At 42.1% G+C, this 26,125-nt stretch overlaps 1 protein-coding gene across 2 annotated transcripts in view; it reads right to left on the bottom strand.

Annotated features, from left to right (window-relative positions):
* Positions 1 to 424: 424 nt before the first annotated feature.
* Positions 425 to 26,125, bottom strand: part of CPEB4 (cytoplasmic polyadenylation element binding protein 4) — a 281,089-nt gene continuing 255,388 nt past the window's right edge. For both annotated transcript variants that reach the window (XM_069244659.1, XM_069244660.1), the window contains one exon: positions 425 to 5,647. In XM_069244659.1, the coding sequence (XP_069100760.1) occupies positions 5,420 to 5,647 (228 nt within the window). In that variant the 3' untranslated portion in view covers positions 425 to 5,419. The remainder of the gene's footprint in view (positions 5,648 to 26,125) is intronic.

The following is a 26,125-nucleotide window of genomic DNA, read 5'->3' as shown; positions in this document are numbered from 1 at the left end:
TGGTTATACTGAGTGAGACATTTATCAGGGAAGGCTACTTTTGCCCACCTTTACTACCATGGTTGCAGGCAGCTTCAACTTCACTGGATTAATACTAGGGTAACTACTTGCATTCAGGTCCATGAAGTAGTAACATTAATCTTGTAATTTTGCTTACTGGATAAATTAAACTATACACAGATCAGAAGCTTTATTGTGGGTGGGCAAAGTGACCACATTGTTATTCCCTGCTGAGTCATAATTTCTCCCACATCACAACCAACTCATGACCTAATTCTGGTAGAGTATCAGATGAGGTGGCCATTATACTTGCCCTAAAATGTCTAAGAAAACTTTTTGATTTCAGTAAAAATGGGAAACAAAAAAAGCCATTAAAAGGACCAACATGCTTGTGTAATGTACAAAACACACAGGTTAAGAAGCCTTAAGAGTTAAAATTTTATTCATTCAACATCTCACATTACAAATATTTAAAAATTATATGCATACTTGTATAAATAGTCATTTGCAAACTATTTAATATTATTTTTTCACTAGCACTTCAACAAATGAACTCTTAAAAAAGGAACTTGTGTTATATAACTTAATTAGAGTAGAACATACAAAAATAGGAACTTAAAATGTGAAAATGACTTTAATAAAAAATGAATTACTTTTTATTTAAAATGCTATAATAAATACTACAACCTCCCCATACACAGTAAAAACTATATGGAAATTCAGCCAAGTAGTACAATTAATAACTGACATACTTAAATAACTTTTCCTTCCAATAATATGAGCAATACATTAAAATAAAAACAGCAGGGATTAGTAAAAACTAGACACCCACTTGTTAAAAGTTTCACTTCCAAAAAATATAACAAAAATCTGATGAAAATTATAAAAACTAATTATACTTTAAATTTTTAAAATATAAAAAATAAAACAGTTGAATACAATATTGTCCCAATTCTTACAATGCTATCAATCACAGTAGCTTTAAAATAAGGTCATAAAATAAAGCAAATGACCAAAACCTCTTTTTATTCCATTTTTTTTAAAAATAATCTCAGTTTTACATTAGTAGAAAGTTTGATTTCTGATTTTTTTTCTTTAGAAATACCAGCAAGAAAGAGGATTACTAGAACGGTAGAAAATGACATTTTTAAATGTCTGCAATTAAAAACAAAGAATTACACTGCAAAGATCTTCCAAAAGTCTGAAATAAGTATTGCACATAACTTGAAGTTAACCTTGCCACAATTTACACATTCAAGTTTTAAATCACCTTTTAACAGAAGGTTTAACTCTTTAAAACAATAAAAAGGGTGAATTATCAAGTCTTTCCAACAGCATCCTTATAAAATGCGAAATTGTATTCTTTGCAAGTTTTATATTTGCCTTCTGCAGAGGTCTGTGTATGGAGAAGTATATACTATAACAAATCCAGGGGCTGTTGGGGTTCTTAACATATCAAATAAATCAATAACGCCATTTCTACAGTGCAAAAGATCACCACGTAATCACCATGGTACTACATGGTAAAGACACAACCACTGCCATGCGAGGATGCTATAATTATATGCATATTCCCACCTTGTAAACTGATGTGCTACTATGCAGTCTACCATTGGCATGTCAAGGATCAGCATTTGTCACCCAATAGTTGCGGGACAATGCAGGTCAAGCTAAAAACTCACTAAGAGGACACAGAATTCACTTTCGGGACAGCAGGTACCCTAGCAAGCTTGTGATACTGTGAGTTACACAACACTTCTGTAATGGTAGCACTTGAATAGAGGGGAACAAACAATTAGATATATGTTTTGATGCACATTACATGTGTCCAAACATATTACAATTTGCGATGTTCAAAGATTTATACATGGATATTCCTCCACCCATCCAATTTGGCCAACAGCCACCTTAGAGATTTTCTGTGTTAAGAACATCCTCGTTGTTATACACCTGTACATTTGTCACTCTTAATTCTGAAAAGATTCCTACAAGTCTTGTTTAAAGACAATAACATAATAAATATGGGGCTTGATAAGCCTTGGGACTTCACGGACATCTAGCAGTATTTAGACAGTCTTTCAAGAAATTGCTCTTGAAGTTAATGGAACAAGCCACAACAACAGCTGTCACACAGTTGGATCAAGGATGACAATCATACTTGCACATTAAGTTCAATATCTACTACCAATCGCACAATATCTCACAGGCTTGTAATTACTAAGTGCAGAGTGGCTCATGAATGGTTGTATTATGCCCTGTAAATTAAAGTGTTACCAAGCAATCTGTAAACACCCTGCCACATAATCACAAGTGTACATTAGGAGAGTAACAATTTTGTATGAGTCATGCATACTAAATTTACACATCTGCCACCTGGCAGTCTCATTTATTTTTTTGTTAATTTTATAAGAGCAGATACACTTCTGCATCAAACACCTAACATCAATTTATTTGCTATGAAAATGACTATACATTCACCAAAACCTTCAATTGTGTATATTTTAAAACCAAAAATGTAACATGAAGCTGTTGACATTTCATTGACAATGTATTACTTTTAAATTTCTAGGCTACAATTATATACTTCAATGTAGATGTGAGGGATTGACAAATGGCATCATTTGTCAAGTTTAAGCCATTTTATTTTCCTCTGAACTTTGACATTTGCTACTTCTTAAAATAAATACACACCAAAATACATGGTGCAGGGCCTATGATGTTTCAGCAACATGCATCTTCTCTCTGCAGATTCTAAAATAGCATTGCCAGTGCACAACATCCATAATTAAACATGTATGCAGAGCACTGAAATGTATAAAAAGCAGAATATAAGAAAATAAAATTTATTAAAATTATTTATATTAAAAAATGAAGTATATGAAGATCTCTCAGTAATAAAAGTACAAAAAGCTACTCTCTGCAATATGAAAAATTGAGGTATTGCATAAAGAGATATCCAGTCAGTGATAAGTGTGCCTAAAAATGCTCACTGTTGGAAAAACAAGATATACAAAAGTAGTGCATAACAAGTATACATTATGTGCATGACAAAATAAGTTAGCTACAAAAAACACTGTACCGAAATTCAGCAGGTCATGTACAAAGGGAAAATTATTCTTCAAAGCTAGGTCTCAACAGTGTTATTTCTTCTAATGTCAACTCACCACACCTGTTTACTGGGTAGGAATGGCACAAAAGCGCACCCCAAGCCTCCTAAAAGCAAAATATATCTACATGTGTGTCAAAACCTATGCCACACTGGTGAGAATAAAACAGCATCAATAAATTATGCTATTTGGAAAACATTTGATGTATTTTCAACTAAAAACTGGTGTAGGCAATATGTACCAGTAGACTTTGTACTATCATAGCGTAGGATAGGAGAATGCTTCATTACCAGATCAAAACTATACCTTTCAAACACCATGACTTTCATAAATAACCAATAGCCTCCTCTTGATGAAGTGTTACAAGTTTGATCTTACTTGGGGCTAATGGTATTTTAATCACATTAAATGAATATTCCAAATGTGATGAACTTCAGAAAGAATATAGCTACCTAAAGGTATTCTCTATTTGCAGGACAATCTTAATTTTTAAGATCTGTTAAAGAGCAGCTCCCTTAATATAAGCCCACTTGACAGCAAAAGTCTCCATTTTGAACTTTCTAACAAATCTGGTATAGGTCATTTAAGCCTGAACTCAAAATATCTGAAAAAATGTGTTTGTCAATTGTAAGACAATAAATCAGTTGTGCTAATAGATCTTTTTTTAGCAGCAGTGCCAAGGCAGGTCTTTGGTTGACCAGAGTCTAATGTACTTTATAAGAAAGGTTCAAAAGATGGCCCTTATATTTAGTTGTATTATTAAGCATTGATACTCCTCCATAAAAAAAAAAAAAAAAAAGAAAACACGGCATTAAGGGAGTTCTTCGTCTGGATAAGGGAGATGATGATGTAAGACCTCCTGCAGCATGTTGTGCTGCTGAGTAAGGATTATGGTAACACCGTGCAAACTCTAAATGTATTAATAATTAGCACATGCACCAATTTATAAATGTTGGCACATCGGGCACTTGTTACTCATTGTCTCTTGCTGAAGTTTTGAAAAAACGCTATGGTTACTTTATTCCTGTTGAAGAATTTTTATACAGAGATGCACTTTTGCACAGATTGACTGCATTTTATGCCCCGAGATTAGGTAGCCTTTTCTTTGCACATTTTGCATTCTCAATGTGATGTGAAATTATAGATATAAAAAATGACCTTACATTGAAAATGTAATCACTTAGCAGCCAACTCCTTTTCTTAGTTGCAGTTACAGTAGTAGTAACTGAAAATATATAAAATCAAGATGACATCCTTGAGGTATTTTAAGGTTTTATGTCAAAATGGAGCGCAAAAGCTGACACCTGATGGTTAGTAAATAAAGTAATAGAGATATATATATATTAAACATCAAAAATAAAATCTATAGATTTGTTCTTCAGGAGAGCAAGTGACATGTTTGATATTCATCTTGTTAATTTAGCTTTGGTAGGTTTTGAGGGGTCACTGCCAGATAATTGTATTTTTAATTTAAAAAATAAATGGAAAGGTGCACTCCTCTCAGTAGTACATTTATCAAACAATTACATTCCCTAAAATGTTAAGTGTTGTTGCTTAGATTACAATATGTCTAACTAAATAAACTGCATTTTTATCTGTTTATATTATGGTGGCTAAACATTGGAGGCACAGGGATGCATGTAATTTTCAGCCTCAAAATCCTTGAAAAATAAAAGAAAATAATTTACAATGCTGCTTCAACCTCGTGCGTGCATTTTTTGTTGTTTTTAACATGCGTTTTCCTGTTAGTAGTTAACTGCTAACGTCTTTTGTTTCTGTAACAAAACAAGCAAACAAAACAAAAAATTGATGTTTATACTGAAAAAATAAATCTCCCTCTGAAAGGATTTGTGTCAGAACAGACTGATAGTGTTATTGTGGTTGCATGGTTATTTTAATAAACATATTATGTTATTTTATATTAATAATTTAATAAAAAAAAATACTCTGTTTCATTTCTCTTTCTCACTCAAATTCTTTTCTTCTTTCACTCTCCTCTTAAGAAACAAATGTTGCACGAAGTCCCTCTGCTCTCCTGGTCTCAATGAAGACAGAGTGAATCTTGCATGCAACAACAGGATATCCATATGAAAAAGGAGTTCCAATACAGTTTTAAATGACACAAATCTACAAAATACCTATATTATAGGTCATTCTTTCATTATACTATTGATAAAATACAGACTACTACAAAAGGGCATGCGATCTTATAGGTGAGGGATTGAGGGAGTACTGGGTGTTAGGAGTTCAGTTAACAGAAGAGTGCACTTATTTTGATGCCTGCATACAACAACTAGCACCGCAGCGATCCATCAGTTCCAGCGAAATGAAATATGTCTTGGGCGATCTCCTCCCTCCTTCACCAGGGGCTTGTGGAATTCTCGACCAGCGCGTGAATGGATAGCAGCCCAGCAATATTCACAGTAATACTGCAGACAGGTAACATTAGCACAGAAGAATGGAGCAAATTTTCCACCGCAGCGGGCTCCTTGACATTCATCGCAAAGTTGGTCATCCAAGACATATGGCTTGACTTCAACCTGTCACACAAAAAAAAAATGTTTACATCCTTGAGGCCATGTGAAAATGTTGGTGCTCAATCACAAAGCTGGGTTAATGTGAATATGAATATGGTACAGCAGTGTTCTAAAATTGTCAACTTCAGTAACCATCAATTTCCCAAAGCAACAGTAAAATTGTTTTCAATTTTCTTAATTTCCATCGTCTTGTTGAGGCAGAATGTTTTGTGAGACACAAGGGAAACCCAGCAGTCACCAGGGACCTGGAAAGAACAGCTGCGAAATGAACAGTGGTCCCTAATCAAAAACTGGAGCAATTCTTCATAGTCAAATGACAATTCTTAATTTAGCAAATCATAAAACCGAACAAATGCCATAGTGAGTGCCAGTGCTTTTTTGTAAGTGATATTCAAGTGAGAAACATGATCATCCAATGTATAAAAGTAATAAGAACAACGCAACCCACCATAACAAATCATCAAAAGTGAGTCTCTGGCTAAACCAATGAAGTTTTAATCCCTAATGAAATTACAGGATTATCATTGCCAATTGTTCATGAGTCAGAGAGAGTATTTATGTGGGGAAGGAAGGCGCTGGAAGGGATAACTTCCAAACTGGGGAAAGACCCCGCTAAGGAAGATTTGCTCCTAGCGCTAACAGCCACACATTGCCTCCATCAACCAGCCAACGTGATTCTATTGTTGGCCCGATTGTCAAACTGCCAGTAGATTTCTCATCCCATTTTTACACCTGTGCCAAGACATGCTTGCCGTCACTGCCACTTTGCCATTTTTTTTTTTACCTTACGCCCAGTCATAGATTACTGACATTTGCTGACTATTAGTATGACTAATCGCCAGTGCTTTTCAGGCTGCACCTCCTGTGACACCATCTATTCATCTACGGTCTCTCCCCACTTTGGAAGTTATCACCAATTCCTACTAGGCAAAAGCCTAGTTACCAGTGAAAACCTTGTTGAATAGCCATAAACTGCGCTATTATCTCAACAAGTGTGTGAACCTACCTAGGAGTTGGATAAGCCAGGGTGAGCCTCAATCCCCTAGAAAGATGATGTAATTATATCCAGTGTGTTGGCTAGGACTACATACACAGAGCTTACTCTCATGATAAAACAGTTTTATGTCAGTTGTCTTTGAGAAGGATGATATGTTCAACACAGTTCCTAGAAAGACACAACACTAGATAGATGTACTTTCTTGAACTTTTGAAGGTTTGTGTTACTTTAGGGAGATACTAAACATTTGCAGGATCATCAGCACTCATGTCAATGTAGCACTAGTTCCTGCCCTACTGAACTGGGAACAGGGGGGTGGTAGGAGGGGACAGAGCGGTTAGGTTTTCCGTGGGGTGGAGGATGTTGCAGGAGGGGAGTTAGGTTGCCCTTGCCACAGGCCCTCGCAGGTGGTTAGGTCAGCTTTTCCGTAGATAATGAGCTTTTTTGGTCTGAAAATAATGTTACTATCATTTGATATATCACCATAAAATTTAAAAAAGAAAAAAAAAAGTTTAAAAATATATACACACACACATGTATATAAAAAACTATATATACGTGTGTGTGTGTGTGTGTGTGTGTGTATATATATATATATATATATAGATATATATATATATATATATATATACACATACACACACACATATGAAAAATGTCACTTACCCAGTGTACATCTGTTCGTGGCATGAGTCGCTGCAGATTCACATGCTGTGCACAGTCCGCCGTCTGGTGTTGGGCTCGGAGTGTTACAAGTTGTTTTTCTTCGAAGAAGTCTTTTCGAGTCACGAGACCGAGGGACTCCTCCCACTTCGATTCCATTGCGCATGGGCGTCGACTCCATCTTAGATTGTTTTCCCCGCAGAGGGTGAGGTAGGAGTTGTGTATGTTAGTAACAGTGCCCATGCAATGGAATGAATACGTATGTACATAATAAAGGTTAAAGTAATATATTTACAAGTGTACAAATGTTGAAGATCTACTTCTAAACGGCTACAGGCTCCCGGGGAGGCGGGTGGGCGCATGTGAATCTGCAACGACTCATGCCACGAACAGATGTACACTGGGTAAGTGACATTTTCCGTTCGATGGCATGTGTAGCTGCAGATACACATGCTGAGCACCGACTAGTAAGCAGTTATCTCCCCAAAAGCGGTGGTTCAGCCTGTAGGAGTTGAAGTAGTTTGAAATAATGTTCTTAGTACAGCCTGACCTACTGTGGCTTGTTGTGCAGTTAACACATCTACACAGTAGTGCTTGGTAAATGTATGAGGCGTAGACCATGTTGCTGCCTTACATATTTCGTTCATTGGAATATTTCCTAGAAAGGCCATGGTAGCCCCTTTCTTTCTGGTTGAGTGTGCCTTTGGTGTAATAGGCAGCTCTCTCTTTCCTTTAAGATAGCAGGTTTGAATACACTTAACTATCCACCTAGCAATGCCTTGTTTTGAAATTGGATTTCCTGTATGAGGTTTTTGAAAGGCAATAAATAGTTGTTTTGTTTTTCTAATTAGTTTCGTTCTGTCAATGTAGTACATTAGTGCTCTTTTGATGTCTAATGTATGTAGTGCTCTTTCAGCTACAGAATCTGGTTGTGGGAAGAACACTGGTAAATCTACTGTTTGATTTAAGTGGAACGTTGAGATAACCTTTGGTAAAAATTTAGGATTTGTTCTTAGAACGACTTTATTTTTATGTATCTGAATAAATGGTTCCTGTATGGTAAATGCTTGAATCTCGCTCACTCTTCTTAGAGATGTGATGGCAATCAAAAATGCAACTTTACACGTTAAGTATTGCATTTCACAAGAATGCATGGGCTCGAAAGGTGGACCCATGAGTCTTGTTAAGACAATGTTGAGGTTCCATGAAGGAACAGGTGGTGTTCTTGGTGGTATGATTCTCTTTAAGCCTTCCATAAACGCTTTAATGACTGGAATTCTAAATAGTAGGTAAGCTGATATTGCGGTGAGATGTATTTTTATGGAAGAGAAAGCTAGATTTGATTTTTGCAAATGTAGTAAATATCCTACTATATCCTTTGGAGATGCGTGTAATGGCTGAATTGGATTATTCTGGCAGTAACACACGAATCTTTTCCACTTGTTTGCGTAGCAGTGTCTAGCGGTAGGTTTACTAGCTTGTTTTATGACCTCCATACATTCTTGTGTGAGGTGCAAGTGTCCGAATTCTAGGATTTCAGGAGCCAAATTGCTAGATTCAAATATGCTGGATTTGGATGTCTGATCTGTTGTTTGTGTTGTGTTAACAGATCTGGTTTGTTGGGTAGTTTGACATGAGGTACTACTGACAGGTCTAGTAGTGTCCTGTACCAAGGTTGCCTCGCCCATGTTGGTGCTATTAGTATGAGTTTGAGTTTGTTTTGACTCAACCTGTTTACTACATATGGAATGAGAGGGAGAGGGGAAAAAGCGTATGCAAAGATCCCTGACCAGTTCATCCATAGAGCATTGCCTTGGGATTGATCTTGTGGGTACCTGGATGCGAGGTTTTGGCATTTTGAGTTTTCCTTTGTTGCAAATAGATCTATTTGAGGCGTTCCCCAAATTTGAAAGTAATTGTTTAGTATTTGGGGGTGAATTTCCCATTCGTGGGTTTGTTGGTGATCTCGAGAGAGATTGTCTGCCAACTGGTTCTGAATCCCTGGAATAAATTGTGCTATTAGGCGAATGTGGTTGTGAATCGCCCAATGCCATATTTTCTGTGTTAGGAGGCACAACTGTGTCGAGTGTGTCCTTCCTTGTTTGTTTAGATAATACATTGTTGTCATGTTGTCTGTTTTGACAAGAATGTATTTTTGGGTTATTATGGGTTGAAATGCTTTCAGCTCTAGAAATACTGCTAACATTTCCAAGTGATTTATGTGAAACTGTCTCTGATGTATGTCCCATTGTCCTTGGATGCTGTGCTGATTGAGGTGTGCTCCCCACCCTGTCATGGAAGCATCTGTTGTTATGACGTATTGTGGCACTGGGTCTTGGAAAGGCCGCCCTCGGTTTAAATTTGTACTGTTCCACCATAGAAGCGAGATGTATGTTTGGCGGTCTATCAACACCAGATCTAGAAGTTGACCCTGTGCTTGTGACCATTGTGATGCTAGGCACTGTTGTAAGGGCCGCATGTGCAATCTTGCATTTGGGACAATGGCTATGCATGAAGACATCATGCCTAGTAGTTTCATTACCATTCTGACTTGCATCTTTTGTGTTGGATACATGGCCTGTATTACTTTGTGAAATGTTTGAACCCGTTGTGGAGTTGGAGTGGCAATCCCTTTTGCTGTGTTGATTGTCGCTCCTAAGTATTGCTGCGTTTGACACGGCAAAAGGTGTGACTTCGCGTAGTTGATGGAGAAACCTAGCCTGTGAAGGGTTTGTATGACATATTTTGTGTGCTGTGAACACTGTTTTAGCGTGTTGGTTTTGATTAACCAGTCGTCTAAGTACGGGAACACATGTATTTGCTGCCTTCTGATATGTGTAGCTACTACTGCCAGGCATTTTGTAAAAACTCTTGGCGCAGTTGTTATTCCGAATGGTAACACTTTGAATTGGTAATGTATTCCTTGGAATACGAACCTTAGGTATTTCCTGTGTGAAGGATGTATTGGTATATGGAAATATGCATCTTTTAGATCTAATGTTGTCATGTAGTCTTGCTGTTTGAGCAGTGGGATTACGTCTTGTAATGTGACCATGTGAAAGTGGTCTGATTTTATGTAGGTATTTAGTGTTCTGAGATCTAGTATTGGTCTCAGAGTTTTGTCCTTTTTGGGTATTAGAAAGTACAGTGAGTAAACTCCTGTGTTTTTTTGTTGAATTGGTACTAATTCTATTGCGTCCTTTTGTAGCAATGCTTGAACTTCTAGTCCTAGAAGATCTATATGTTGTTTTGACATATTGTGTGTTTTCGGTGGGACGTTTGGAGGGAATTGGCGAAATTCTATGCAATAACCATGCTGGATAATTGCTGTTATTTCCTCCCAAAGTTTGTAAAATTGGCTTAGTCAGGTGTTATGTGATGGGGGGGTGTGACTTGTGAGTCACTTCTTATTTTGAGGGGTTTTGGGGCCTTGGAACTTTCCTCTATTTTTTGGGAATTGACCCCCTCTAAATTGCCCCCGAAAACCTCCCCTCTGATATTGACCCTGGTAGGTAGGCCTTGTTTGTGAGGTTGTGGTTTCTGTGGGTTGACCTCGAAACCCTCCCCTAAAAGGTGTTTTCCGAAATGTGCCTCTACTCTGCGGGGAGTAGAGTGCGCCCATGGCTTTGGCTGTATCGGTGTCCTTTTTGAGTTTTTCGATGGCAGTGTCTACCTCCGGCCCAAACAATTGCTGTTCATTAAACGGCATATTGAGCACAACCTGCTGGATTTCCGGTTTGAACCCAGAAGTGCGCAGCCATGCGTGCCTTCGTATTGTGACTGCAGTGTTTATTGTCCTTGCAGCTGTATCTGCTGCATCCATGGAAGACCGTATCTGATTATTTGAGATACTTTGTCCCTCTTCCACCACTTGTTGCGCTCTTTTTTGGAACTCCTTGGGTAAGTGTTCGATGAAATGTTGCATTTCATCCCAATGAGCCCTGTCGTATCTTGCCAAAAGTGCTTGTGAATTGGCAATACGCCACTGATTTGCTGCTTGTGCTGCAACCCTTTTTCCCGCAGCATCAAATTTGCGGCTCTCCTTGTCTGGAGGTGGTGCGTCGCCTGAGGTATGAGAGTTAGCTCTCTTACGAGCTGCCCCCACAACTACTGAGTCTGGTGTTAGTTGTGTTGTAATATATATTGGATCTGTGGGCGGTGGCTTATATTTTTTCTCCACCCTTGGAGTTATGGCTCTGCCTTTAACTGGATCCTGAAAAATTTGTTTTGAATGTCTTAGCATTCCTGGGAGCATGGGAAGGCATTGATACTGGCTATGGGTGGAGGATAGGGTGTTAAAGAGAAAATCATCCTCAATTGGTTCCGAATGTAAGGAGACATTGTGAAACTCGGCTGCCCTTGCGACCACCTGTGTATAGGATGTACTGTCCTCAGGTGGTGACGGTTTTGTAGGATAAGAGTCTGGGCTATTGTCAGACACTGGAGCATCGTAGAGGTCCCATGCATCGGGATCATCCTGACTCATTGTGGTATGAGCTGGTGAGTGCATCAGTGGTGGAGTTGTTGCTGGTGATGCATGTATTGATGGTGGTGGAGACGGTGGTGGGGTTGTTTTCCTTGCAACCTTTGCCTGTGGTTGCTTGTCCTTTTGTTGAAAGGCAAGTTTCCTTTTTATTTTGATTGGGGGAAGAGTGGTTATCTTCCCTGTGTCCTCATGAATATGAAGCCTTCTTTGTGTGTAGTCAGGCTCTCCAGCTTGAAGCTCCTCTCCAAATCTATGTAATTGGGAGGTTAATCCTTGTTCCTCTGTATAGGAACTAGTTTTCGGCTCCGAGGCTGGCTGTTTCGGAACCGAAACCTTTTCGGAAGTCTTTTTAGGCTCCGAAGAAACCTTCTTTGTTTTCGGCGTGGTGTCTTGGTGCCGAAATTCTTCGGTGCCGCTGTCTCTGTGCCGAAGTTTCTCGGAACCGCTGTCTCGGCTCCGAGGTTGCTGTGTGGCGGTATCTCGACCGGAGTCGGATGACTTCGACACCAGCATGCCCTTTTTCGGTGCCTTGGATGGGTCACCTATTTTTCGGGTTAAGCCATGGCCTGTTGGCGGTGGCGTCCCCTGGGCTTTTGTAGACTTCTCGTGAGTCTTGATTTTCAACGTCTTACTCACGGTTTTGGTTGTTTCTTCGGCATCCAGTTCTTCCGAATGCGACTCGCGGACGGAGAAAGCTTCTTCTTCCTCCTCGAAACTATCTTGACCTGTCGGCGTGGACGCCATTTGTAGTCTCCTGGCTCTTCGGTCTCTCAGCGTCTTCCTCGCCCGAAACGCTTCACAAGTATCCTCCTTGTGCTCGGGGGACAAGCACAAGTTACAGACCAGATGGTGATCCGTATACGGATACTTGTGATGGCATTTTGGGCAGAAGCGGAATGGGGTCCGTTCCATGAGCCTTGAAGTCGCACGTGGCCGGGCCGACCAGGCCCCGACGGGGGATCGACGGGGGATCGAAAAAACCCCGAAGGGCCACCGGAGCTCTTCAAAATTCGGTGTCGATTTGTTCTAACTAACCCGATACCGAACGCAAACAATACAGACGTTTTTTTCCGAGATTCTAACTAACTTTCCGACCCGAAACACGGAGCGAAAAGGAACACGTCCGAACCCGATGGCGGAAAAAAAACAATCTAAGATGGAGTCGACGCCCATGCGCAATGGAATCGAAGTGGGAGGAGTCCCTCGGTCTCGTGACTCAAAAAGACTTCTTTGAAGAAAAACAACTTGTAACACTCCGAGCCCAACACCAGACGGCGGACTGTGCACAGCATGTGTATCTGCAGCTACACATGCCATCGAACATATATATACACATACATACATATTTGCAATCACACATTTATACCTATCCACATCCTTAAAACATAAATAAAATGCTTACTAACCTACCTATCCTTCACCCCCCCAAAATATCCTTACTACTCCTCCTCTCAACATCAAAACACCTTAGTACCCCTTCCCTAACCCTGAATACTAAAAAACCCTCACTATCCCTGAACCCTAAAACTCCACAACTATCTGATACGCCTTCTGAGCCATGAACTCTAAATCCAGACCTGAGACCTAAAACTCACAATACTACCTTTCCCACCCAGCCCTAAAGTCTAATAACCCTTTACACCTATCCATTCCTGGACCCTAAAACCCCTTAATACTCCTTATTGCTACCCATTCCTAAAGCCTAAAAACCCCATACACCTCATACCTCCCCATCCCTGAAACCTAATAATGGTTTGTTTTTTAAGTGACATATATAAATACATACATGTGTGTGGGTGTGTTAAGACAAAAACAAGAGTTTATGTCTTTTAGTACAAATAGTAATGTACCTACATGTTAAAGTCCTGCTTTGTAAAGTTCATGTAAATACTTACCTGTGTTGTAAAAACTATTTGGGGAAGTTGCCAAGTGGTAATACTAACATGCCACTTAGAAATCCCGGAGGCAGTAAATGAGTTGAGGACGGCTTCGGAACACTAGTTTAAGCAAGACACTGACTCAGTTGACAGTGTGGGATGCATATAAAGCAGTACTCACACAGTGCCTGATATCTAGGTCAGTAGGAAAAGAATAAGGGCAAAACAAAGCTGGGTTTTAGTGCAGAGCTTACTTGACCTTGAAAGGGAACATATGAGTCAGCCAGATATTATGAACAAGGGAACTACAGTACAAAACAGAAGAAGTGAAATAATTATTGCCTAATGAGGAAATAAACTACTGCCTAAGCCAAAAGCCTGAAATTTATGAGACAAGCGATAAGCCGGGGAATATCCTGCCCCAGTGGATTAGATGAGAAAGGAAAAGCGACTTATGCAATACATATGCAGACATGATGGTTAATCATAGCGGGTGACACAGCAGTTGCGGAGACATTTGCAGACCACCTCCTGTCTATAAAAAAATAGACCTAAGGCTGGATTGGAGGGACTCTGAGCTACATCAGTTTGTCCATGTCTGCCTAAATCGCAATTTGTCTCCAGAGCAGTCTGGAATTAGAAGAACTACACCCGTAGAGTACATAGCAAACCCTATTATCCAACTTTAATCCTGAAAGATCCCGGACGTCTGATTGATTACCACAATAAACTGGCAAAAGTGATAACTCAGATATTTTAGAACATCTTGATAATATTATAACATGTTAAAATACTAACAATTAAAGGTTCCTTCACGAGGACTTGATAGCTGTGACTACTGTATATCGTCCCAAGGAAGGGAAGCAAAGGGTGTGTTTGTCTCTTAACAAGTATCCCTAATTAACAGTGAGACAAAATTATTGGCAAAGATCCTAGCCAACAGACTGAAAACAATGATCCTAGATTTGATCCACCCAGACCAATCTGGTTTCAAGCCACATAGGTCTACCAATTCAAACAAGTACAGAAATCTAGCCTTAGTGACCAAGGACTCCGAACCAATCGCCCTGGTGCCTTTTAACACCAACAAACCGTTTGATTTACCTGGATGTTGATTTTTATATTGTATCTTGAGCAAAATGGTCTTTGATTTTTGTTTTCTACTGTGGGTCTGGGTGCTATACACCAAAATAGTGCCACTATGAGAGTCAACAGCAAGCTTTCCAGGCCCTTTCACATACACAGCTGCAGAAAACAGGGATGCACTCTGTTCCCGATGCTATTTGCGCTGGCAGCTGAGCCAATAGCAAAAATAGTTTGTGCTGATTTCTAATAAAATTGCTGCTGGTGGGGGTCCAACCGGAGGGAACAAATTCTGATTTACGATGCCGTCATTTTGCTGTGTAAAGCCTTCCTTAGCGAGTCCCTAAACGGACTGAAATTCATACTAAACAAAAACAACAAATACTGCGTCCTACGGATAAACTAGAAGATGGCCCTGCTAGCCCCCTTGGGAGGATTCAACCCTATGGGAAGACTTCTCATGTCCCTGCGAGTGGAGAACAAATAATTTAAACATCTGGGAATATAGTTATAAAGCAGCAAAATTTGCTACGGAAAGCACGGGTTGATATTTCCCAACAAAGATTGCTCACTCTGCCCATGTTGGGCTGAGCTGACCTTTTTAGAATGATTGCCCTCCCAAAGATGGTAGATGCATTACAAAACATGCCACACAACTTAATGGAGGACTTCAATCAAAAACTTGATGACATGACCAGGTTCTATTGTGCTGCGGAGCGTGGCGGGAATACCATTAGCAACTTTACAGAGGTCCACGTATAACAGTGGGACTGGCCTACCTAACTGGTGCATAGATTATCCAGATGCTCAGTTAATTAACAGAAGGTGGGTATTTGAAGCGCCATCCAAGCCAGCTTTCATACACTTTCTGTGTGGTGGTGCTCTACCCAGCAGTACTTTACAATGCAAGCCAAGGCAAACAAGTTTCTTACCTTCAGTAACGCTCTTTCTGGTGGATCCTCTGTCTTATCACAGATGTCTCACTTTGTGAATATCACCATGTGCCAGGTTGGATCTGGAGATTTTCTCAGCAACTATTATGCATGCTAGTAGGTGGCGTAATGCAGCTCTGTATCTACTCCATCCCAAACAGAGCGACATATAGCCGCCACCAAATGCGCTGACATCAGTTCCTTTGTTTCTGCATATTCAGACATGGATTTGGATCTTGCGCCCTTTTTCTTCTGTTCTTTGACAGAACTTATCTTCTCAACATTTTTACAGTGTACAGTCAACATTTTTTACAGTCTCAAATATTAGGCTCTAAACCTGCAAGACAGCCATAAGCAGATGACTGTGATGGACCTAAAACACGTATGTCTGTCCTGACCAGGTTCCTCACATGAGTCGAAGTCACATGGCAAGTGAACCCTGATAACCCCAAAGGGCTTCAGCGTCTGTGAGACCAAGCTCTATGTCTCTGAACCTCGCTAGGAAAGCCACTTACCACAGTGCGGGGGAATTGCTTAAAAAACATCTCCAGATCAAGTCTGGCGCCTGGGGATATTCACAAGGTCTAAGATTGGGACATTACTGCACTCTCCAATGGTGAGTTCGTTGAGCCAGGACTCTCACCACTGCTGGAAGATGCCCTATGCCACCTTTGAGTATTTGCCATTCGTGATCCACTAGATAACATCAACTGAGTTTGTTTGTAGGAGATGCCAAGAAGCATTCAGCCACTTCCAGCTCTGCAAGACCTCCTGGCAAAGACCCCACACCCCCTGGCATGTTGCAATACCCCATGACAGTAGTGTTGTCTATGAGAATCTGTACTCACTCTCCCTTGATGGTTGTCACGAATGCATTTAAGTGGTGTAAAGAAATGGCTCCCTGTTGCAGTTACCCCCCACTTTTTGCCTGATACTGATGCTGACTTGACTGAGAAGTGTGCTGGGACCCTGCTAACCAGGCCCCAGCACCAGTGTTCTTTCACCTAAAATGTACCATTGTTTCCACAATTGGCACAACCCTGGCACCTAGGTAAGTCCCTTGTAACTGGTACCCCTGGTACCAAGGGCCCTGATGCCAGGGAAGGTCTCTAAGGGCTGCAGCATGTCTTATGCCACCCTAGGGACCCCTCACACAGCACAGACACACTTGCTTGCCAGCTTGTGTGTGCTGGTGGGGAGAAAATGACTAAGTCGACATGGCACTCCCCTCAGGGTGCCATGCCAACCTCACACTGCCTGTGGCATAGGTAAGTCACCACTCTAGCAGGCCTTACAGCCCTAAGGCAGGGGGCACTATACCACAGGTGAGGGCATATGTGCATGAGCACTATGCCCCTACAGTGTCTAAGCAAAACCTTAGACATTGTAGGTGCAGGGTAGCCATAAGAGTATATGGTCTGGGAGTCTGTATTTAGGGGCTCCCCAGAACCAAGGAACTCAGATTCCTGAAACTACAAGAAGAAGAGGACTGCTGAGCTGAAAAACCCCTGCAGAGGAAGAACAGAAGACACCAACTGCTTTGGCCCCAGTCTTACCGGCCTGTCTCCTGCCTTCCAAAGAAACCTGCTCCAGCGACGCTTTCCAAAGGACCAGCGACCTCTGAATCCTCAGAGGACTGCCCTGCTTCAAGAAAGACAAGAAACTCCCGAGGACAGCAGCACTGCTCCAAAAGAACTGCAACTTTGTTTCAAAGGAGCAGATTTAAAGACCCCTGCAATTCCCCGCAAGAAGCGTGAGACTTGCAACACTGCACCCGGCGACCCCGACTCGACTGGTGGAGAACCAACACGTCAGGGAGGACCCTCCGGCGACTCCGAGTCCGTGAGTAACCAAAGTTGTCCCCCCTGAACCCCCACAGCGACGCCTGCAGAGGGAATCCCGAGGCTCCCCCTGACCGCGACTGCCTGAACCTAAAGTCCCGACGGCTGGAAAAGACCCTGCACCCGCAGCCCCCAGCACCTGAAGGAACGGAACTTCTGTGCAGGAGTGACCCCCAGGAGGCCCTCTCCCTTGCCCAGGTGGTGGCTACCCCGAGGAGCCCCCCCTTGCCTGCCTGCACCGCTGAAGAGACCCCTTGGTCTCCCATTGAAATCTACAGAGAACCCGACGCTTGTTTGCACACTGCACCCGGCCGCCCCCGCGCTGCTGAGGGTGTACTTTCTGTGTGGACTTGTGTCCCCCCCCCGGTGCCCTACAAAAACCCCCTGGTCTGCCCTCCGAAGACGCGGGTACTTACCTGCTGGCAGACTGGAACCGGGGCACACCCTTCTCTCCATTGAAGCCTATGTGTTTTGGGCACCTCTTTGACCTCTGCACCTGACCGGCCCTGAGCTGCTGGTGTGGTAACTTTGGGGTTGCTCTGAACCCCCAACGGTGGGCTACCTTGGACCCAAAACTGTGACCTGTAAGTGATTTACTTACTCGCTAAAAATAACAATACTTTACCTCCCCCAGGAACTGTGAAAATTGCACTGTGTCCACTATTAAAACAGCTTATTGTATTTTATGTACAAAGTATATATGCTACTGTGATTATTCAAAGTTCCTAAAGTACTTACCTGCAATACCTTTCAAAAGAGATATTACATGTAGAATTTGAACCTGTGGTTCTTAAAATAAACTAAGAAAATATATTTTTCTATAACAAAACCTATTGGCTGGATTTGTCTCTGAGTGTGTGTTCCTCATTTATTGCCTGTGTGTATGTACAACAAATGCTTAACACTACTCCTTTGATAAGCCTACTGCTCGACCACACTACCACAAAATAGAGCATTAGTATTATCTCTTTTTGCCACTATCTTACCTCTAAGGGGAACCCTTGGACTCTGTGCATACTATTCCTTACTTTGAAATAGTGCATACAGAGCCAACTTCCTACAAGTGGTAAGCAACTTGCCTGCAACTCCAATAAAATAGACCAATGTCCTCCTCCCCCAGTTAACCTCCCCCACCTAGCAACAATGCATCTGTCACAACAGTCGGCTCGGGGTGTTAAGGAGAGGGGTCTGCAGCTGGTCCAATCGCAGTCAAGCAGCCATCACTGCAGATTTTTTGTGAAAACTCAAGTTGCACTGGTAAGCCCAAATGGGAGCACCAAGAACTAATATTACTCAGGTTGCACACTGGGGCTTGGGGAGAACATGGCGGCCGGCTGAGGGGCCGGGCGCGGAGGCCTCAGCTGGACTGGAGCACGGAAATGCTCGAAATATAGATTAAAAGGTAGCCGCTTACCGGGGGGGTCAGAGGAGGCAGTGCGACATTATTTTTTGCCAGAGGATGGTCTTTTCTTCGTTTTGAAGGTGGCAAGGGCACGGAGCGGGCGGCGCCCCTAATGAGAGCTTGACCGGAGGTGCTCAGAGGAAGGGAGGCAGCAGCAAGGATTCCATTCCAGGGGAGGTGTGGCAGAGTCTGCACTGGCTGTATTTGCAATGGCAAAGGCAAAGGCTTAGAAGAAGGTGAGAAGGAGTTTTTCATATTGGGTGCTGTAAAGAGTGAGCAGGAACGCCGAAGGTGTGTAGGAGGTACCTTTTGTTTTTCAAATATCAGACTGCAAGTAAGGAATAACGGTATTTCTCCGTACCTCAAGGTCCCATGGTGGATAAGGCAGAAGGGGTGGCTCTGAGCCGGGCCAGAAGAGGAGAAGGGAAAATAGGAGTTAGGGGTGGCAGAAGTGGGGTAGCCTATTCCATGCGGAGCGCGAAGGCTGCGAAAAGGTGTATAGAAGTAGAAACCGGCGAGAATCCTCAGAAGCAGACTACGGGGAGGAGTAAGGAAGAGCAATTTAATAATGTTTGTAAGAGGAAAGGTACTTTGAGCTCCGCCACAAACAGGAAATTAAAGGTCACCCCCTCATTTAGGACTTATTTTAGGGTGTTATCCAGAACACCGAAAATGTCAAGTGTGCAAGGGGCAGAGGCAGTACTGCCCTTGCCGGGAGGCGAGGATATATCTATTTCAACAGTTAATAGGAATATCCCTGGAATCTGTTTTAGGGAAGACGGATCTGTTTGAGGAAGACAGGGGGTTAAGTGAAGCTGACACACAGGCTGGGGGGGGAACTAGTTCCTATGAATGGGGGTGCAGATGTAAATCTACCCAGTAACTCTGTTACAGACATGCTGAAGGCTCTAGCCATGGAGTTGAAGGACGGTTTTAAAATGTCAATCTAATCAGGAGGAGATTAGGACTTTGTGTGAAGATCTTGGCAAAAAAATAGATGATTTGGCAGGTCGGACAGCTGCCTTGGAGGAAGAGGTTGGTAACCTGAGGGCTACTGTGGAGGAAAATAAAGAGCAGATTAAGAGGTTTGAAATCAGGAGAAGCAGGGGTGTTAAATAAGCTGGAATCCTTGGAAAACAATCAAAGTAGAAATAACCCAAGGTTCCTCAGAGTCCCCAAGGGATTGGAGGGAGATGATCTGAAGGGATTTGTGGTAAAATTGATAAATCAGGAAATAAAACTTGAGGATGCTGGAATCGACATTGCAAAAGATATCCAAAGGGTACATAGGGTCCCCACAAAAATGCCCCCCAACAGGGAAAGACCAAGAAAAATACTGGTTTACTTTCATACATAGGGGCTTAAGGAGCGTATTTTGACCATGGCATTGAAGAAGTCGCTTTCGGTGAATGGTGCCCCATTTGAGGTTAGGTCCGACCTTGCATCTATTACCTTAAATAAGCAATGGGAGCTGGGGAAAAGAATCAATATACTGAAAAGACTAGGGGCAACGGCCCAATTAAGGTTCCCGGCATCCTTAAGAGCAATGGCAAATAATAAGATGTATAATTTCAATGATTGTAGTGATGTTGATGACCTGATCAAGAAGTTAGAGCAAGACTCTGGTGTGGTATTGGCCTTCTCCTCTAACATCAGTCAGACGGTTATGGTGATGGGAGGCTCTGAGTCCTGCATGAAGACCCTTCATAGGCGGTAACACTGGTCTATGAAGATGGGGGGGGAGGGTGGTGATGGGGAGCACTGGGTGGAGAGTAGTATAGGGAAAAAGGGAAGAAAGGTCCTGGGTCTTGTGGTGGATAGAGAGGAAGGTGGGGAAATACGAGTTTTAATAGGGGCGGTGGGTCCCCTTGAAGGAAGATGTCGAGAATTGATTTGAAGCTCCTGTCCTGGAACGTTAATGGCCTCCGGGTGAAGAGCAGACAAAAGAAGATGATGCAATATTTGAAGGACGCTCAATTTGATGTGTTGATCCTGCAGGAAACCCAGCTTTCTAAGGAAGAGTGTGTGGAAGTTTTTCAACCATGTAGATGGGTGCAGCAGATAGCTAGTTCTAATTATGCGGGGGTAATAAAGGGGTAGCCATTATAATAAAAAAACACGCTAATATATTGTTTGTTGAGGGTCCGGTGGATAATTCAGTGAGATGGGTGGTGGGGAAACTAACGGTGTATGATTTTGCATTTACTCTAGTGGGGTATTACGGTCCTAATCGGTATGATATAGCTCCGTTGAGAGAACTCTCACTTCTTTTGCTTCAATATTGGGACCTGATTATATGGGTGGGGGACTTCAATGTAGTATTGAATTATGAGTTGGATAGGTCTTCACGGAGTAGGTCAAGAATTAACGAGAAAATGCATGCTCAGGTTCGATTAATGATGTCACAATTTTGCTTATATGATGTTTGGAGAGAAAAGAACAGACGTGAAAGAGGCTATACTTACAATAACAAAAAATATAGACATCAATCTAGGATTGATTATTTTCTAATAGATGAAAGTTTAGGCTGTGGAAGAAGTTCTACATATAGGGGCTCAACTTTCGGATCATTCGGCGGTGACTCAAGCTTAATTGGTTTGGGGATAAAAGAGAGAGAAGGTTAACGCTATTATTGGAAGATGAGGTTGTAACAGAATTATGGAGAGGGACTGAAGATTTTTTTTTATCTTAATAAAGAGTCAGTCTCGCCTGCGGTAGTATGGGACGCGTTCAAAGCCTTTTTGAGGAGAAAGTTGATAAGCGCAGCTGCATATAGAAGGAAAAAGTACTATAAAGAAATAAGTAGGCTAAAAAACTTGATTCGGCAGGTTGAGCAGAGATTGGCAGCTATGGATCTAGAAGAGGAAGAAATTAATCAGTTATATAAACAAGATCAAGAAGCTTGTTTGGATTTAGCAGCAGTTATAGACAATCGAATTAGAATGAGATGTGAGGCCAATAGGGTGTCTCATTTTGAATATGGTGAGAATAGTGGCAAATTGCTGGCCTGGAAGATAAGAACTGGTATAGTTAGGAATCGGGTGGTAGAAATTTGGGACGGAAGGTTAGGGGAGGTTAGGAAGAGCAAGAAAGAGGTGGAAGATATTTTTCTAAAAAACTTTAAGGAATTATACACTGAGGATTTAAATGTTTCAGCAGGCTTGGTTAAGGGATGGTTAGAGGGACTAGAATTGGCATCTCTAAGTGAGGAGGAGAATAAGGTGTTGAATGAGCCAATTGATATGGTTGAGCTTGAGTATGCAATAAATTTGGGTAAATTAGGTATGGCGGCAGGCCCTGATGGGTTGCCCCTCGAAGTTTATAGAGCTTTGGGCAGTAGTATTATGTTTTGTGAGAGAGAACTCTTCAATAACATTCTTATGACTGATGGATGTCCCCCCCTCCCCCCCCCCGGAGGGAAGCTATTATTACAATAATTTTAAAACAAGGAAAGGATCCCAGGAGTTGTGAATCTTATTGTCCAATATCCCTCCTACTGTGACTATAAGATCTTTGCAAAACTTTTGGCAGACAGATTAGGGGGGTTTTGGGGAAGCTGATACACACAGATCAGAAAGGGTTTTTGAAAGGAAGATATATGCAGGATTTGACACATGGGTTTGTAGCCTCAGTTGATATGGCCACCACATGCCACTCCCCTCTAGCAGTTGTGATGGTCGATGCAACCAAAGCTTTTGATAGAGTTAACTGGAAATATTTAAATATGGTATGTGAAGGGTATAATCTTGGGGGACATTTTATTAGGACGTTAAAAAAATTTATCAGGATCCCTGTGCAAGAATATTGGTTAATGGCGATCTCACTTCCTCGTTCAAGATAGAAAGGGGTATGTGGCAGGGGTGTCCATTATCCCCGCTACTGTTTGATCTGTACATTGAGCCACTTGCTACCAGAATTAGGAATGATCAGCGAATTCTCCCCTTTGTGAGGGGGAATTTCTCTATGAAGGTGGCTTTATATGCAGATGACCCGATGATTTATACTTCTAATTTAACCCAGACTAATTTGGTATTGGAAGAGCTGATGAGAGATTTTGAGAGTATCTCGGGTTATGCAGTTAATAATCAAAAGACGGAGGTGATGGCTTGGAATATGGAGGTAGGTTGCCCTGTTATTAAGAAGGAGGAGGTTAAATATTTAGGGATTACTATAACACAAGATATAAATAAATTGGCAGAAATAAATTTGAGGAAGGTAATGAGGGAGGTGGATATCCTACTGAAGAGATGGTCAACTTACCTATAACTATTATCAGTCGGGTTAGTTTAATTAAGATGGTGATCGTCCCCAAGTTTACATTTATCTTTAACCCGATACCATTAATGTTTTATAAGGATTCTTTAATGAAACTTTAAGGAAAGATCAGCAGCTTCATTTGGGCATCTAAGGGTGTATGTATTTCTTGGAAAAAACTGAGAAGGAGAAAAGAAAAAGGTGGGTTGGCTGTGCCAGATATGCAATACTATGCGTGGGCCTTCTTCCTGAAGAAGGAGAGGGAGACCTTTAACCACCCACATCGGTCCGAGCTGGGGCAGGCTTTGATCGTAATGGCAGAGGATAATGAGTTACAGACAAATTTTATGTATAAGTTTGGAGATCCTAAGTACTTTAAGAAAATCCGATTTAAGGTGCTGCAAGATTTAGCGAGGTTGTGGTATGTGATCAGGAGAGCCACGAAACTGTCGTACTATAGCAATAAGGCTCCTATTTGGGACTCTCCAGGGTCACCAGAGTGGAGCAAGGATGCATTGGCAACTCCCTTAAAGGCAGCAGGCTTTTTATATTGGGGACAATTTTGCTATAATGGAGAGGTTAGATCATTCGAAAACCTGAATGGGGAAGTAGGGGGTAACTTGTCTAGATTCAAGTACCTTCAGATTATCAGTTGGGCAAAGGACTTAAAAGTGGAGCTGGGATGCACAAATGAGTTGGAAGATCAGTGGCACCTGGAAATCCCGCTGAAGAAGGAGGTGGCCAGATGGTACTGGCTAATTATGGATATCGTGGACGGCGATTTCACCTTACCAGAGGAGTTATGGGGAGAGTGCTTGCCGGACCACCAACAAAGATTTATGGCAAGTATCTATTACACTTTTATATAATACTGTCAAACCTGCTGAGTTAAGGAGGAATCATTTGTTTTCAATTCACAGAGTTTTCTGGACACCAGCAAAACTTTCTAGAGTGGAACAGGACAATGTGGTTAGATGCATAAAGTGTGGGACCCCAGCTGTAGACGATATTCATACGTTACTGGATTGCCCTAAGCTCAGCAAATTTTGGGTAGAGGTTGGTGATGCTATTAGTGATATACTCGCTATAAGACTTAAGGTAAGCACCTCGCTTGTGATTTTTGGATGTTTGACAGGCCCTCAGCGGATAAGTAGGGATAGTTCTAAACTGTTATTTTATATGATGCTTGTGGCAAGGAGAGCAATTTGTAAAACAATGGACTGATGCCTAACCCCCGACCCTTATGGATTGTAAAGATGCTTTAATGTATAATTTGAATTTGGACACGAGTAAGATTTGTAAAAAAAAAAAAAAAAAGATTCTGGTATCAACTGAAGCAATGGTGGGGTTTGGGAGAGGATGGGGGAGGTTAAGGGAGTATATTTTGGTCTGGCACGGTCCAGTGATTAAACATGCCTCCAATGTACCACCATCGACAGTCGCTGGAAGGTGGAGTGGGTATAGCGAGGCCATACTCCCGGGCAGGTAAAGGTTTGGCGGAGTTGGGCAGCGATTGATCATAGTACACTCTGTATTAAATGATCTCCCCGCCTTATACCCTCTCGTGGTGAGCAAGGATGGTATGAAAATGAGGACAAAAAAAATAAAAAACTAACATTACTCATGGCCTACATAAACTGCAGGTAATGCATGGGGACAGAGATGCGAAAATATATGTCCTGCTGGATGGAGATGTGAAAGTACGCATCCTATAAGTCCAGTGCTAATATCCAGTGTCCTGGATCCAGAGCAGACAGGGCTTGGGCCAGAGTGAGCACCTTGAACTTGCCCTTCCAGAGGAAGAATTTCAGAGGACAAATGTCTAGAATGGAGGTTGGGGGTTTAGGGCTCTATACTTTTTAAGGACCCGAAAATAGCGGGAGTAGCAACCAGGCCTGATCACCAGCACCCTCTCTATTGCTCCCCTGGCCAAAAGAGAATTTACTTCTTCAAGCTGTGTGGACCAGTGTTGTTTCAGTGTGAGTGGCATGTCCAGGGGGGTCGGGGTTTGGACAGGAACTGCAGTATTTCACAATGTGGGAGACCCAGGACCCACTGAGCTGAAGTGATACTGTGCCATCCAGGAAGTAGAAAGGTGACAACTCATATGGGGCAATTGTGATCCACCAGGGACAATTTTAAGTGGTTTTGCAGTGGTGGGAGTTGGGGTTTGGGTAGTGTATTGCCCAGGAATGCCTGGGTGCTATCAGCCTGCTTCTCGGCCTCGCCCTCAAAATGCTGAAGCATGTATTGGTACTGCCTCTGCTGACATCCCCTGCCCTATCAAAGCCTCTAAAGGGTCGTTCCTGCTGGGGAAACTGCTGAGCAGACTGAGAAAGGACCGGAGGGCGAGCTGTGGCCATGCTGATATAGCCTTCGCTGCAAAACGTTTTCAGTCAAGTCAAAGGGCAGGTGATTGAGGGACTTCTGCACATCAGATGAAAAAACTGTGGCGCATGTCCATCTGCAGCACCGAAGCACTGCACTCGTCCAGACTGCCCTACCCAGGCAGTCGAATGTCCAGACCTGAACAGATGGTATACTTCGCTGCAGCATGCTTGTGTAAGATAAGACGCTGCAGGGTTGGTCTTAGTTTGTTTGGACAGCTGGCAAGATGTCTAGCACCTTGTCCCATAACGTATGTGCATACCTTCCCAGAAGCATGAGGTGTGGATTGCGGGGATATACTTGGGACTGGAAGAAACCTTTATGTGAAGGTTTCCATTCATTTGGATTCCCTGTGGGGTGGAGTGGTTGAGAAGGATATGGGGTTTAGGCAATTGAAGGATGCATCTATTACCAACCTCTCCGAGGTATGGTGTTGTAATAGAAAGTCAGGGTAACAAGGAGCATGCTGATGTTGTCTTGCCACCTGCCTATTCACTTGGGGACAAGGTCCCGGTTTCACCCAGGTTCTTGCCAATATGCCTATAAATCCTTCATTGT

This window comes from Pleurodeles waltl, chromosome 7, assembly GCF_031143425.1.
Source record: "Pleurodeles waltl isolate 20211129_DDA chromosome 7, aPleWal1.hap1.20221129, whole genome shotgun sequence".
NCBI classification, from domain to species: Eukaryota; Metazoa; Chordata; class Amphibia; order Caudata; family Salamandridae; genus Pleurodeles; species Pleurodeles waltl.
Note: the sequence above shows the minus strand (reverse complement) of the source record. Positions and strands in the feature narration are given on the sequence as shown.